The sequence below is a fragment of the Varanus komodoensis genome, unplaced genomic scaffold, assembly GCF_004798865.1.
Source record: "Varanus komodoensis strain SLA01 unplaced genomic scaffold, ASM479886v1 scaffold14_1, whole genome shotgun sequence".
NCBI lineage: Eukaryota > Metazoa > Chordata > Lepidosauria > Squamata > Varanidae > Varanus > Varanus komodoensis.
Window position 1 is genome coordinate 10282489 of NW_025335438.1, and position 15887 is coordinate 10298375.

The 15887-nt window shown below is 39.5% G+C and overlaps 1 protein-coding gene across 1 annotated transcript; it reads right to left on the bottom strand.

Annotated features, from left to right (window-relative positions):
* Window positions 1–413: 413 nt before the first annotated feature.
* TERF1 (telomeric repeat binding factor 1) lies at window positions 414–14998 on the bottom strand. The gene is made up of 9 exons (XM_044424334.1): window positions 14764–14998; window positions 11251–11346; window positions 9192–9325; window positions 8863–8949; window positions 7750–7899; window positions 6418–6527; window positions 3524–3618; window positions 2749–2822; window positions 414–572 (listed from the first exon to the last, which is right to left on the bottom strand). The coding sequence occupies exons 1-9, from the start codon at window positions 14996–14998 to the stop codon at window positions 414–416; spliced, it is 1140 nt and encodes a 379-aa protein (XP_044280269.1).
* Between the last annotated feature and the right edge of the window lie 889 nt (window positions 14999–15887).

Consider the following 15887-nt stretch of genomic DNA (forward strand, 5'->3'; position numbering starts at 1 on the left):
GGTACAGAATGAGGCTTAAACAGGTGCTCTTAAGTATTTGATTAGGAAGTAAATATGCATGGATTTTCAGCCCTAAAATAGCTTTGTAGCAATATTTCCACTGGTTTGCAGGAGACAGGAATAAAAAGTTAATCTAAGACCAATCATTCTGGTGCTGTATGACATAACCAGATATAAACCCTCTTACTATGCCTACTCCAGATTTTCAAGAATCAAGTTTAAGATGCATGTACAACATTAAGATGCTACAAGACTATTTTTGAAAAGATACTTAAATCTTTGATTAAACATAATTATACCAAAATGCTTGCTTTATTTCTGCAATACTTATAAAAGTGATAATCTTGTAAGAGTTAAGAATAGACATTATAAGGAAAAGTTGAGTAATGAGTAAAGAATTTGAGAAAATAAGCTTAAACTTTGCCTAATTTGACCATAGTTCTCCATCGGTCTTTCAACATTACATTTGTCCGTTGATTGAAGTCATAATTTTCAAGAATTTTTTTCCATTTGCCTATTCCAAACTTTTGCACACCATTTTTCAATTTTTGGTCTTCTGTCCAACTCCATCGCTTTGGGGGATGTGGAGAAAAAAAGATTGTAATATTCAAATATATATACACTCTTCAATAATGCTTTGCTCTCCAGCTAACTAGTACTAAAAAATCTTGTTTCTGTCAGCTTGACTTTTTGGGACACAAATACTTAAGTCATCTGTATATTTGCATTCTATGGAAGAATTTTCTTTCACTGCTGACAAGGCCAAGAAATCCCATATTTTCTCAGAAATCTTTGGAACTATTTTGATGGAGGCCTTCTCTAGAAATTACATTTTGTAATTTAAATTTAGGTTCTCTAGAAATTACAATTGTAGAAAAGCATTCATATGCTTACGGTGTAGTATCTAACTATGACCCAGCAGCAGTATTCATGATGTGATGGTAACATATACCAACTCTTGTGCAATGTGACTAAAGCTTACTAGGGTAGTGGGAAAAAGCTTATCCGGGTAGTGGGAAAAAAACTGTTATTTGCTGCTATATTTTGGTACTAGGATATAAATGCAATGTTGTAGTTGCAGCAGTAGAAGCAGCAGCAGCAATAATAAAATCCAGTAACAAATTGCTTATTTTCCCCATTACCCTAGCACATGATACTTATGTACTCCAAGTACTGGTTGGGGCTAGTGCAACATCATTAGTTCTAGGGGGCAGTTGGTATTACCTAGTGAATTGCCTTCTGCAGATTATAAACCACAACAATCTAAACCATAGCAATTGAAAGCAGTAATTCCTAATTTCCTTTTATTGTATCACCTGCAACCAATTAAGTAGGATATGCCATTCAATTGACAACTCTTACATGACTTTCTGAATTATATTTTCAACCACAGATTGTAAAATGGGAATAGAAAACCCACATATGCAATTTAACTGAAAAGAGTAGTTCGATGGGGAGCAGAGTACAAATATGAACCTCTGCTAGAATATTTTTTGCATATAGAAGAAATACAATGACTACACTTAAAAATTAAGAGTCCTAAAAGTCAACTGTGTTTTGAATATTCATCCTATTCTTCCATGTAGACCCTTCTATAAACAGCCATCACCACTGAGATGAGCAAATTTGGCTTGTTTGGAATACTTGAGCTGTTTTCGGTCCTCAGATTTCATTAAAAAAAAGATTGTGGATAAATAAAAAGGCCAGGTGCCTGCTTCTTTTAGGAATAACTTGGATTTGTTCAGACAGAAGGCAGATGTAAGTCACAGACTGCCAGCTTCCCAAGTCTCTTGAGCCAAGAATCTTTCCTGCCAAGCTTTGATGTCATTGCCAGACTCTCAGCACAGGAGGGAACTGTGTAAGGGCAAAAGCTCCTTGCCTTCCTTTTGCTAAGCAATTTCAGCACAAGCGCTAAAGGAACTGAGGCAGCTAAAGAAAGGACTGTTTTTAGTTATACCCTGGCTGAGAATTGTCCTCCTCAGACAGGCTCATGTGGCAATGTTGCCATCTTATTGGTCCAAGATGAAAATGTTATTTTCCCGGTGCTTCCAGTCTTAATAATGCTGCTCCTCAAATGTTTTGTACTGTTTTTATTCTGTCACTGGTTTTGCTTTTGTTTTATTCTGCTGCTGCTTCTTTTCAGTTATGTTTCAATTTACTTGCATATGTTTAATTCTATTATAAACCACCCAGATAATTTTGTTATTGAGCCAAATATAAATATTTGTAACTTAACTAAATACATATGTGGTAGTACCTCTTTATTTTCCTACTATTTCAGGCCAGGCAACTCCTTTGCGTGCTCTGAGTAGAGGACCATGTTGAGAATGAAAAAGGCAGGTAGAATATCTTTGCCTTGCAATGTTACAATCTGCATGCCTGCAAATCCTGGGGCAGGTTGTAGCACAGTGGTTGAACACCAGCCTTGCATGCTGAAGGTCCCAGGTTTGGGGCCAGAAAAACTCCTGCCTGAAATCTTGGACAGCCGCAGCCAGTCTGTGATAATAGTAGGCTAGATGGGGCAATGGCTCTGGCTCAGTATAAGATTTCTATGTCCTTGGCAGAATTAACCTAGTATGGTAAATTCATGTAAAACTAAAAGAAAGCCATCCTCCATGGCAGGTAACATTATTAACAAACTTCATGCAGGGAAGTTTTCATAATTAGAGACAATGCTGGCTATTTAGCAGTTTTTTCTAACATTGCTTTTTTAATTATAACATTGTTTTGGAAACTTTACATTCATACCTGTTTCTTATGGCCAGCAGACCGAAATTCATCACTTGGTTGATCATTTTCAATATTCTGCAAAGTTTTCTTACCTAGTTTGAGCAAACAAACCAGTAAAGTACTTCGAACCTTTATATTCACTCTATGATCAATAGCTTGATACTCTGGATTAACGTAGACCAAGCTAAAGCAGATTTCATTAACAGGTGAACATTTAAACAACAACATCTGGGCATGTGAATAGCGCAGTTTAAACTTCTTCATAGAATGCCTTTAAGGGACACCTTAAAGAGGTGTCCTTCTCAGATTTAAGATACAGATGGAAATTTTTCCCAAGTTAAATCCACATATAGTCATCATAACTGCTGTACAATGAACAATTGGGCCTTATCTTCTGTTTTTACTTCTATCCATATGGCTCAGAAAAGAAAGATTTTTTTTTTTTTTTTTGCCAGCTCCTCTGTCTACTTTACCTGGAACAAAAAGCAGGTATTTTCATTGTTTTAATAGCTGTTACTTCCACAATTGTAATTCTTTGTACATTTGCATTGCTTCTATAGAATGATACAAACTTGCATTCTGATAAGAAATAAGAGTGGCAAGAATACTAACTGACTTAGTTATATTAGTATACTATCTAAAAATGATATGCACTTGAAATCTATGTACAATTTTAAGTATATTCTAAGGCTGCAATCCAGTTATGCACACACAATATTTAAGAAGTTTCATGTGTTCAAGCATATCAGAATCAAAAGTAAGCTCATTAACACTAGCTGGAGTGAACACTTACTTTGAAGTACAGTTTCTTTTCTATTTTTTGATCTTGGGAAAATCTGTTCTGTCAAAAATGACCGCTCAATAAAGGAACAAGCCTGCATATGTAATCTGTAAGGGAATTAAAGATACAGGTATTTCAAATGATGATATTTATTCTAGTCTGCTTTCCCTAATGGCCAATTCCACTGTACCTTGCTACTAATTGCTTCTCTTGTGGAGGTTACATTGCTTTGTTCTGCAGCTATGACACTTGTGTCATTTAGTTATCCCGTCTAACAGGGAGAGAGTGTCCAGCTGGTTCCAAGAGATCAATTTCTCCCTTGAGAGAATAATGCAGGCCAGAAGCCCTAACTCAGACTCAGAAGATGTTAGCCACTGTAAGGCCATTTCTAATATCCCCTTCCTCAGCAAGGAGCTTGATTGGGTAGTTACTGGTCAACTGCAGGCAGTTCTGAATGAAACAGTTCATCTAGATCCATTTCAACTGGGCTTCAGGCTTGGTTTTGGAATGGAAACTGCCCTGGGTCCCCTGAGGCATCGTCGTTGTCAGGAGAGAGGTAGAGGAATACAGCCTTGTTTTTTTCTCTTGGGCCTTTCAATGGCTTTTGAATTGACCATGGTCTCCTTCTGGTTAGGCTATTTGGACTGGGAATTGGAGGGACTACACTGCAGTGTTTCTGCTCCTACTTGAATAAAAGAATCCCAGAGGTGCTGCTTTGAGCTTATTGCTCTGTCTTTTGACAGTTATGTCATGCTGTTTTATTTCTATATGAAACTGCTGGAGGTGGTTATCCAGAGATACAGACTGAGTTATCACCAATATGCAGGTGACCTTCAAACCCAGCTGAAGTGGTGGACATTCTGGTCCAGTACCTGGGTAAGTTAATGGACTGGGTTAGGGTCAATACACTGAGACTCAATCCAGACAAGACAGAGGTGGTTTATCTGCCCAGCTAAAGTGATGTCCAGACTGTGCTGCAGGGGGCTGGACTCCCCCTAAAGGATCAGGTTTGTAGTTTGACTATGCTCTTAGATTCAACATTGTCACTGGAAACACAGGTGGCCTTGGCAAGGAACATCTTTTATCAGCTTAGGCTTATCTGGACAGAAATAGCCTAGCTAGTTATCTATGTCCTGATAACATCTCATTTGGTTTACTGCAATACATTCTATGTTAGGCTTCCTTTGAAAATGGGCTGGAAATTTCAACTGTTCCAAAATAGGACCCGAGTATATTATGCTGGTACTGCCATTCCATTTCTGAACCTAATCTAAAGTACTGGAATTAACATTTTAAACCCCAAACCGCTTGGGACCAGGTTACTTGAAATAATGTCTCCTTCTGGATAAACCTGCCTGGATTTTGAGATCAACAACACTGGTCCTTTTCCTAGAGCTCCCACCTAAGGAAATTATATGTGTGGCCAACAAGAAAGCCTTTTCTGTTCTAGCAACCTGACTGTGGAATGAGCTTTCCAGAAAGGCTCACTGGGCACCTGCACTGTGTTCTGCTGATCGCTGGGTGAAGACCTTTTATATTCCCAACAAATTTAGTTTTTCAGTTTCTGTTTGCAATCTGGTATTTTATTTTGAATTTTTGTACTGTGGTTAGGTTCTATTTGGTTAATTTTATACTACTGTAGTAAATTTTTAAATAATTATATTGTATTTTACCATCTTGTATTTTATGGTTTTAATAATTGTAAACTGTCCAGAGAACTCTGACTACTGGTAGGTATCAAAATAATGTTGGCCACAGCCCACTAACGCAGACCAAGAACATGTATTGACTAAGGCTAGGCAGTGATAAAATGCATGTCCAACAAATATTTTGTTTGATATAAATTATGGTATTTCATCAAATTTGGTTAAGCCTGCATTTAGTGCATTCACCATAGAACATTCTTCGCTTATGCTAACTTCCCTAAGATGGTATTTGAACTGAATTCAACACATTATAATACAGGGGGACATTCATATTTCCACAAAGTGATTATGATACCTAATGAAGGTAAAAATCCTGTTTCCTATTCCATGCCAATAACAAATCATATTTATTTTATTTTTATACCACCCATAGCCAAAAGACTATCACAAAATGAGAAATCTCATTCAGAAGATTAAGTTTAGTGTTGAAAATATGGGGTTGGGAATTAAGGATAAAGGTATGGCATAACTTTAGAGCCAGTGTGGTGTAGTGGTTAAGAGCATGGGACTGGGACTCAGACGATCTGGGTTCTAGTCCCTGCTCAGCCATGGAGCCAACTGGGCCAGTCACAGACTCTCAGCCCAACCTACCTCACAGGGTTGTTGTTGTGGGGATGAGATGGAGGAGGAGAGATGATGTAAGCTGCCTTGATACCTTTGTAGGAAAAAGGCAGGATATAAATCACAATATAAAGCAAACAAACGAACAAATAAATAACTGGCTAGTGAGCCTTGAGGTAGAAAATAAATTGGTTTACTACTAATTACTTAATTTGTGCTCTAGGCAGACAGGGATTGGGATTTTACAGCTCCTTATTGTTTAAAAGCACTTCCAAATATTCAGCTATTCCACTGGGCCCAACTGAAGGCTCTTCAGTATTCATAGGCTGTAGGGTGCGCTCTTGTAAACTACAACCCCATCCTGGGACAGGGTCTCAAAAATTGTTGTAGTGCCACTGCCAGCTATTTTTCTGTGTAACCTCGTGAATCACATAGGACGGGCATGCCTAACATACACATGCAGCAAATCTCTCATTTGCCATGTGGAGAGGTACCTATTGAATTACTGAATTACTGGATAAGGAACAGTTCCTCTCAATCTGAGCAGAACTGTGTATATGTGTGTGTGGTCATGTGTGCATTTTAAAACATGAAATGTAACTGAAATGGGATGCTTATTTAGATTGACATGGTACCAACCTCTGTGTGATTTCCAGGTGATTTTCTTTATTTGTTGCAGTGTTACTGTGATTTTGCACATGTAATGGGATTTTTCCTAAACTTTTAAGTTCTGCCTTTTTTGTAGCTTCCTGCAAAACAGCAAGATTTATTTTATTTAAAGAGCATTATCAAGACAAGTCTTCCAAAAGCAAAATTGGCATAGATTGTAAAACCAGTATCTACAATTTAAAACTAGAAACTCTAGCATAAAACCATTCCTGAGACTAACAATGCAGATGAAACCATTAAATAATGGATGGGGTCACATGTCCTGTGACAGTGAGTTGGTTGTTCACTGAACAACCCACTGTGCCTGACAAATGATTGGGCTTGCCATGGCTCCCATGGGCCTTTTCTCCTTCAGTCCCCTAGTCTTGAAAGTGGCCTTGTCTCCTTTCCCATCCATAATCATGAATCCTTTCTTCCTCTTTTTGGAAATCATCCCCTTTGCTGTAGACCTGAGTGTCTAGGTCAGAAAACAGAAAAGTGCAAGCCAGCCCACGTACAAGAGTGTTGTCTTTTGACAGCTATATATCAAAACTCAGACTTCCCTTTAAAACAGATGTTTTAACAGGACTACCCAGGGTTTTATTACAGGGATATGTATATTCCCCTGTCCAAAAAAACCAAAACAAAACAAAAAAAACTGATTAGCTCTCTTAAAAATTAGTTTTAAAGGAAGCCCTAGCTTTTATAGTGTTCTCCACAAAAAACTAGAGATTCTTGCTAAAAGGCGTATGGAACCTGATCCCCATTTCAGCACCAGGTCAAAACCTTTCAATTGACTCCGTATTTAATGGCTGAATAGCTTTTATCATACAATACATAATTGTTTTACTGTATATTTTTATGTTTTAATGTGCTGTTATGGTTTGCTAGAGCCATCTAGAGATCTCAGATTTAGATGGGATAAAAATGATTTAAACAAAAAGGGGGAATGTTCTACTGGCCACCTCCTTCTATGAGTAAAGATTACTTATGGGTTTGGTTTCCCTTGACAACCTGCATATTTTCAAGACTGCAAGGAGGGCCTTTGTGGCTGATCTTAAGGTCCATGCAAGATCATGCAGCTTCAGGCGGTCCTTCAAGTAATTTAATCCTAAATTAGCAACAGCGTAACAGAGACACATTGGTCTTAGAAATAAACTTCAAACAACTTAAATGACAACTATACACTAATTGGAACTTTTCTAGTTAGGCTGTGAGTATTTTGCTTTGCCTTCAAATTAATAGATCAATTTTATACATTTGCTCGATCTTGTACAAATCAAATATTCATGTAGAGGTTATTTTTCCTTGGCTTCAACATACCTTCATTAGCAAATTATTATATTCCTCATTCAAGAAAATCCCAATGAAAGTTTTGATCTTCTTAGTCAAGAGATTGAAACTGAAATATTGGAGGAATGGATGATATGGATCTTTTTGCTTTATTATTGTAGTCAGCTTCATTTGCAAAGCCTAAACCCAGAAAATTCAAAATATCCAGTCAGTGTTATAGTTTATTCTTTGCATCCTACCAATGTCATTTTTAGAAACCTCTTAATACAGGCATTTGCCAGTTGGGCAGAACACAAATCCCAGTAACACTAATACCACTTAAAATAGCATAACAGTCTATAGTTCAACTCACTCCTAAGGACCTTGTCACTGTAATAATTTAGTTTTAACTCAGTGTTCTCTTTAAGATAGCCTATTGTTCCTTTTCTCTCTGCAATCCCTGCCAAGTGATCACCTCCATATATTCCATTCTTCTCCTTTTTTCCACTCCATCGTTATCTTCTCAATCCCTTGTCAGCAGCCCCCTTCATTCTTTTGCTGTTTCTGAACCTTCTCTTTCATTTCCTCCCAAAGGTACAAAACCCAGTAAAGCACATAAGACTTTCACTATTCCAGGAATTCATACCAGTAAAGGCTTCTTGGAACCAGGTAGCTATACAGCATTGATGGGTGGCTAGAAGAGACTGGAAAATGAGATGCAGTCCCCTCAAATGACTCTTAAAAGAGCCTCCCACTTTTGATAAGGCTGTATACCATGGAGTACATGGCATCCAGAGGGATACAATACACAAGGAGACATGAAATCAGACCACAGGTTTTATGTTATAAAGACTTGGTCTAATTTAATCCTAACTATATTAAGGAGAAAGCCCTGGTGATTATTATTGCCTGGATAAGCCTTCAGTGTCTGGATAGAGTAAAAATCAACAAGGGTATATTAGCAGTTACCAGAACATTAGCACTAGCACTTTCAGTATCTCCTAAATGCAAGTCTCAAAGATAGAGGTGCAAATCCTAGACAGCTAAATAACCAGCTTGGTAAATCCACATACTGTTCATTTGGTTGCTTGATTCAGTTTGATCTGTGAAGGTGGTTTAAGTCTTGTACTAAACCCACAAATACTGAACAAAATTCAGTATTACCTCATTTGATAGTGAATCTGCAAACACTCTTTCTAGGACATCTGTAACATCATTAAAACATCCTTTCTCCATGTATACAGCTACAGCCTACAAAAAAAGAATTCCAAATAATGTCTTTCAGTCAATAAGCTCTGATAGATTATGCTACTTCAGAAAAATCATTTTTTGTAATAAATACAGAAGCAAATCTATCTGTGCAGTTTAATGGCAAGACCAATTTTTGTTAATGTTCTTTTCTACTGCAAGGAATTATTGCTTTGATTTGCCAGTGATTATCTCTGCAGAAACTGATGGCACATTCAAATAGCCATGTTGATGAACAAACATACCTGAATCTGAATTAACTTCTTGATGTCTTCATGCAGCTTATCTTGTTTGCTTTGTGATTTTAGAAATGAAGTCCAAACCAACAGAGCATTTTCCAGTGGTGAAGTTCTTTGGTCACCCTCAAAATAATGAGAATCTTTAGAGAAAATAAATTAAGGGTTAACAATAACAGTATAACATTTTATACTCAAGCATCCATATACACACACATATACATACAAGTTACCAACTGGGTTGGCATCTATTCTGTTTTTGATCAGAGAAAGCTTGTCAGATGGAGGCTATAAACATCAACGACATTATTTTCTGAACTCAAATACAGACCAACTCAAATACAGACCCCCTTCAATTTTGTAAATCATATATACATTTACAGATAACTTGCACACAATTCCTGCCATAAGAAAATAATATGATACAGAATGCATGTTTTGCCATGACAATCACATGCTTTTCTGCCATGATCAGAATATGAGTTCTGTTTGTGTAGCCTTTCCAAGCAGGTTCTTGGCTCCTTATAGGAAAATGTTAAATATGGAAGATTGCTGCTCGACAGCAACACTGTTACTGAAGACACTCAGCCTTAAAATATGAATTACATGGGCTACACTGTGAAAATGAACTGCCCATATCTTTGTATGGCAGAGTACTAACTACTCTGATCTTACTGTGTCAAGCTCATTTACTCTTTTCAAACCTAGCACAAGCTTGGCAACCAGTTACTTAGACAGTTACTTGCTTCTTCATCTACTACTTGCTGAAAGGTCCAGAGCAGGGATGGCAACAGTCTCTCTTTGCACTTACTAGTAACATCCTCACCATTCTTCTCATAGAGCCAATACATTAGACAGTACCAAATGATTACTCTTTCCTGGGTACAGAGCTTGTGCTTTAATAGTTGCCAGAAGAGCATATTGGATGTTTTGGTCTTGGCATAACAGCAAGCTGCCCAGAGAACCTTTGAGTTATGGGGCAGCAAAGAAATGGAATTAAATAAGTTCCATCAGACAGCAACTTTGCTGCTTGTGTATAAGTAGGCTAGTGGCAAGGATACCAGGGCATGTAAGCACCCAGTAAAAGTATGATGTGTAAGCTCCATAGGCAGTGATCTACTTGTGTGGTCCCTGCCCAACAGTTTTGAAGAGGGCAGAACTTGAATAATCAGCTTTTTTATATTTAGGTTTCATTCTATTAACCATGCAAAAGTAGGAGATGGAAGATGTGAAAATGCATGTATATCTATCCTGAAAGATAGAATAATTACTGTCACTATGTTTTGATCAGTGTGATGCTTCTTTGCCTTAAGGCAGGGATAGGGAACTTGTGACTTCCTGAGGGTCACAAGTCATCTACCTCTGCTTTAAGAGACAACAGTGATGTAGCCACTGTGTGATAATATTGACATGGTGATTGCTGCTGCTTTGGACTCCCTTAATCAGTAGAAATGAGGATGGAGAGTTACTCCATCCTGTTGCAGGAAGAAGGCTAAGGGTCTACAGATAGTGAACTTTTCCATGCAAAAGCCAGGGTAGTTTCTTGAAGCCTTATAGTCTTCAGCTGTATAGAAACAGCACCAGAGATAATTGCCTTGAAGTTGCCTTCTCCAATCATCCTGTACATAAGGGCTGCTTTTGCTGTGAAAATGAAGCTGTTGGCCTTACTGAAGCAACTTGACTCCCAGGAAGGTATGTGAGGATGCTTGTGCACATAGACAGATTCTACAACAGTGGGAGAGAGGTACTTTATAAAATCCATAGAGCATGGCCAATAGCAGCTAAGATCTTTCATTGCTTTGTACCTTCCCTGTGCATAGTGTACAAATAATTATTAAGATGAGAGAATGTTTGTAAGCCTTTCATATTTGTCCCCCATTATCTAAACTTCTTCCAAAGTTTAGACTATAAGCCTATCCGGACAGGGAGGAACTTTTTGTTGCTTTGTTACACCATGCAATGAAACACTAGGTGCTTTGATATCACATTAAATAACAGCAACCTGATTAATCCATATACAATGCAGGCATTACAATGGAAGTTGAAAAAAATGAACAGAATGTTTTACCAAGCGATTTTCCTTCTGCAACACATGCCAACAGCTGACAAAGGCATACTGTTTTCACTAGATGAGGTTCTACTCCCTGTGACCCCTTAATAATGGCTGGAAAAAAGCAGACATGAGTAAATTTTGTTCCTGCAGTGCCACTCTGTGGATATCAGTATCAGCAATTTTGCTTGTAACTTTAAGAACAGCTACTTTATGTTGAACTAAAAGGAACTCATTTCCAAAGAAATGTATTTTGAGCCAGAGCATTCTGGAGAAATGTAACTTTAGTAACTTGCATTGGTACACATTTACTAAAAATGAAGATAACTAGTTGAGCTGCCAAAAAAATCAGAGTTATAGGTATTCCCCTTTAAGCCACAGTTTATTTAATAGTTATTCTAGACTACAGAGGGAGCCAGAGTTAAGGAGTTTTTTTCAGGTTAACCTCAAGAGCACAGTTGAATTCCAGGATGAACACAGAGCATAGGAATACCCAACTTTCCCCATTGCAATAGTCAGAATGAGTTATTTTAAATGTCATCTCATTCTTTCTTTGTTCCAGAAACCATGAATGCAATGCACAGTAGCAGACATAATATAACTGCTCACCAATCCTGTGTCATAAATTTAGAGCTCTATATTGACCTGAATAATGACAAAATGGACAGGAGGCACCCCTTACAATGTAGTAGAAACATCCTAAGAAACAAAACATGAGATGCTTAGGCTGCACAGCATTATCTAAAGGAATTGTTTTGACCACCAAGAAGTAGTGATAACAGAATAGACCAAAAGCAACTATAGGGTTAAGAATTGTTAACACAAAACATCCCCCTATAGTATCCCAATTTTAAAGCAGAGAAGATAGAATAGAAACAGTGTGGCATAATGGGTTGGACTTTGGCCAAGAATATTCTGCTTCAGGTCTTCCCTTAGCTCAGTGCTTCCTGGCTCACTTTAGACAGGTCTATCCACCAGCCCAACCTTTCATACTCTTATGAAAATAAAATGGGATAATTCCTGAATAGCACCTCAAGCTCAACAGACAGGAATGAACTGTAAAACAGTAATGGCTTCAGCTACAAGAAATTCATTGGAACCTAAAACTCATTCTCTAAGCCAGTTAGCTCTTCCAGGCTGAAGAAGTTCAACCATTCATTAGTTTAACTATTTTTGCCTAGTTGTTGATATATTAGTGACCATATTTAGAATAGGGGTGCTTGCCTTCTATCAGCCCAAGAGCCAAATTTAGATTCCAGAGCTGCATTCCAAGGGTGGATGGGTCCAAAGGCAAAAAGGTGCAGGGACAAAATAGTAGGATATTTTAACTTAATGGCATTGTGGTTTGAGTATTGGACTGGGGATCTGAAGCACACTGGGTAACTTCAGGCTAATCGCTAGCAGCCTAATCTACATCACAGGGCTATTGCTGTGAAGATAAATTTGGAATGGAGAACTATACAATACACCTTTGAATCCTCAGTGGAGGAAAAGGGATAGGCTATAAATGTACTGTAGTAATAATAATGTTCTTAACTGCCAGTAACTAAGCTTTAGGAGACACATTTCAATATTTTATGACACAATCCTATTCAGGTTTAGACAGACAAAAGCCCCATAGCTCCCAGCATTCCTCAGCAGTATGCTGGGAACTTTTTCTGTCTAAACCTGCAAGCTTCCTCCTGAAGAGGAAACTACAAAGGCCTGTAAACCATAACATTGCTGATTGGGTAAGAAAGTATGAGGCCAGAAGGAAACATGGAAATTTGATGAAGTTCAGAGGGCCAGAGTGTGTCTCCATGTGGGGGGTGGCTCCAACCCACCCACCTGAGATTCAATACTCCTGATTAACAATATAGTGCAATTCGTACAGCCTTGTTTCCTCACTGGAAAAGCTTACACAACTCAAATTGTTGAGAAAATAAGAAAAGGTTGCCTCTTTCTTTTGGCTGGGCTACTGGACTTTCAAATTTTGAAACAAAAAAAATAAAACTGACAGGAGTATTGAACCTCAACCTTCTGCTGCAGTATTAAACTTATTTTAAATACCACCTTTTTCCTTTCAAGAAACTCAAGGTGGCCTACATCAGTGGTTTTCAACCACCATTCCATGGACCAGCACCAGTCTGCAGGTGACTTCCTGCTCGTCCATGCCCCCCCCCCCCCACACATCCTATTCACTGCTGACTGGCATGGGGGCTGGCGGTGCTCTACCACCTCCTCCTCAGTTTCCATCCCATTCACAGATGTGGGAGCTGGCTGGGAACCATGCCACACTGATTTTGGTATTTTGGTATTTTGTTGGCATTTTTTGTTGCTCTGGTTGTTCTGGAGAATTTATTTTTTTGGCACTGTGATTGGAAAATAATACACAGAATAGTGTATTATGTGTATGGTGATTTTTGTTTCTGCCTCAGTGGTCCGCAAGGTGGTTTTCCTGTTTTCGCTGGTCCCCAGCTGTGGAAAGGTTGAAAGCCACTGTTCTACATAATTATCTTCCTCCTTTCTATCTTGCACTTACAGCAACAACCCTGTGAAGGCTGAGGCAGGTTGGGCTGAGAGTGATTGACCCAAACTCACCCAATGAACACCTTGGCTGAGTGGGGCTTAGAAACCAGATTGCCTGAGTCCCAGTCTGCTCTCTTCACCACTACTCCACACTGGCTTTTTATTGCTTTAGCCTTTATCTCTGCAAATCTTTTCTACTGAAGTATAGCACATACATTTTTCAAATAAACAAAAAACTGTAAGGCAGGCACCAGCACCACCACTACTGAATCTCCATGGAACAATAAGTTGTACCTGTTGAACTTTTCACTCTCCAGCTGTTAAAAGGACACAAGGACACTACAAAGAAGAATGACGGAAAAGAAAGGGGTGTGCAGTCATGCAGACTTTGTCTCTGATAAACTTATAGTTTCTACATTTTTATTTTCTCTACTCAGCCTTTACAGTGGCTTCTGGGGAAAGCCTTGCAATACAGACCATTACAGAACTGTGCAGACAAGGCTCCTGTGCTTCTCGCATGCCTGTGGTAGTTAGGGCAGAGAAAAACAGGTGACAGCCAGGGGGCTGTCCTAGTAAGGAACGGGACTTGGAAGAACCAAGTTCTAGTCCCACTTGGCCATTATTATTACATTGCATTTCTAAACAGCCTGTAATCGAAACTGGGCGGTTCACAGCATTGATGTTGCTTACCTTGATTTCAACCAGGCCGAACCTTGCTTAGCTTCCAAGATTAGGCAGGATCAGGCACTTCAAGCCTTGAAACTCACAGGATGACTGGAGCCAGTCACTGACTGGCAACCTGATTTACCTTATAAGGCTGAGCGGAGGATAACACGGAAAAGGGGAGGACCACGTAAACCGCCTTGGGTTCCCGAGTCTGTCTGTATGTTTTTTTAAGACGGCAAACAACTGTAACAATTAATAAAGGGCCATCCCCATCGAAAAAGAGCTGGATCCGGCAACCACCGACCTCGCCCCCACCCCAGCTCCCGCCAGGCATCGCGAGTAGCGAGGCTTTCTCACCCAGCGCCAAGTCCCGGCTCCTCTCGAAAGCTCGCCGGTTGCCCTCGCAAAAATGGTGGCACAGGCAGCGGCAGGCGAAATCCAGGATCCATTCAGTAGCTACCGCCTCCACTTCCACGAAAGGAACCGGCGAGCTATCGTCGGTCGGGCCACACCCGGACGAATCAGCTGGTCCCGTACCGAGCTGGCGGGGAGAAACCGGCCTGAAAGCCGTTCCCCCTCCCTCGGTTTCCATTTTGAACGGTCGCGCGCCAGCCCAGGAAGCTACGCCTCTTTTCCCCAGCGCCTATGACTTCACCGCTCCCAGTTTGGCCACGCCTCCCCCCACGCGATTGGGCAATGATTTGCTTTCTTCTGTGTTGTACTTCTCACTCGTCCTATTTCTTCCATAGAGATAAGGAAGAGCAATAGTACTCCACGTATTCTTCTATTCCGGTTTCGATTCGATCCTTGAGATTATAGAGATAGATAGGGGTAGAATGCTGCTAATAGCGAGACTCCTTTAAGATCTAAATCTCTTTAGCTCCGATGTTTTCTTGTATTATGGGCAAACTAATTATTTCTCTCTCTGTGCCAATTTTTTTTTTTGAATATTGCTTCTTGCGTGTTCGATTGGCAAACGGAAAGCTTGCTTGAATCTGCGTAAACCCCAGTCCGGTCTTTAAGTCGGTATAGCATTGCCCTCAATGGGGAGTTGAGGTTGAGTGGGGAGTGAGAAAACATAGAGATTATTTTATTAATTTCCACTGATATCCCCGCTTCCAAGGAATGCAAGTCGTTACGCATCGTTGTCCCGCCTCTCCCTGTGCAGCCTCTCTGTAAATTAGGTTAGGCTGAGAGATTGTGGCTGGCCAAACATGAGCTGCTTAGGCTGCGATCCTATATACATTGGATTGGGCGCAATCCTATGCATATTGAGACTGGAAAAGCCCTACAACTCAGCATACTGGGAACTGTAAGACTTTGTATGTATAGGATTGCACACTAAACTCATTGGAAACATTGGGATCTGCTTTGGAGTATATATCCTATTTAAATCCTATGATTGTAAACTGAGTTTTGGATTTGAGCCTCCCTACACTGGTCTAATTGGGAGGTCAGGTGGCATAATAATAGGGTCGTTG

Coding starts and splice junctions, on each gene's coding strand:
- TERF1 (XM_044424334.1), bottom strand. CDS start 14,998: ATGGAAACCGAGGGAGGGGGAACGGCTTTCAGGCCGGTTTCTCCCCGC. Junction 6,528..7,749: donor ATAATAATTTGCTAATGAAG/GTATGTTGAAGC, acceptor GCTGTTTTGCAG/GAAGCTACAAAAAAGGCAGA. Junction 2,823..3,523: donor AAAAGAAACTGTACTTCAAA/GTAAGTGTTCAC, acceptor TGCTCAAACTAG/GTAAGAAAACTTTGCAGAAT.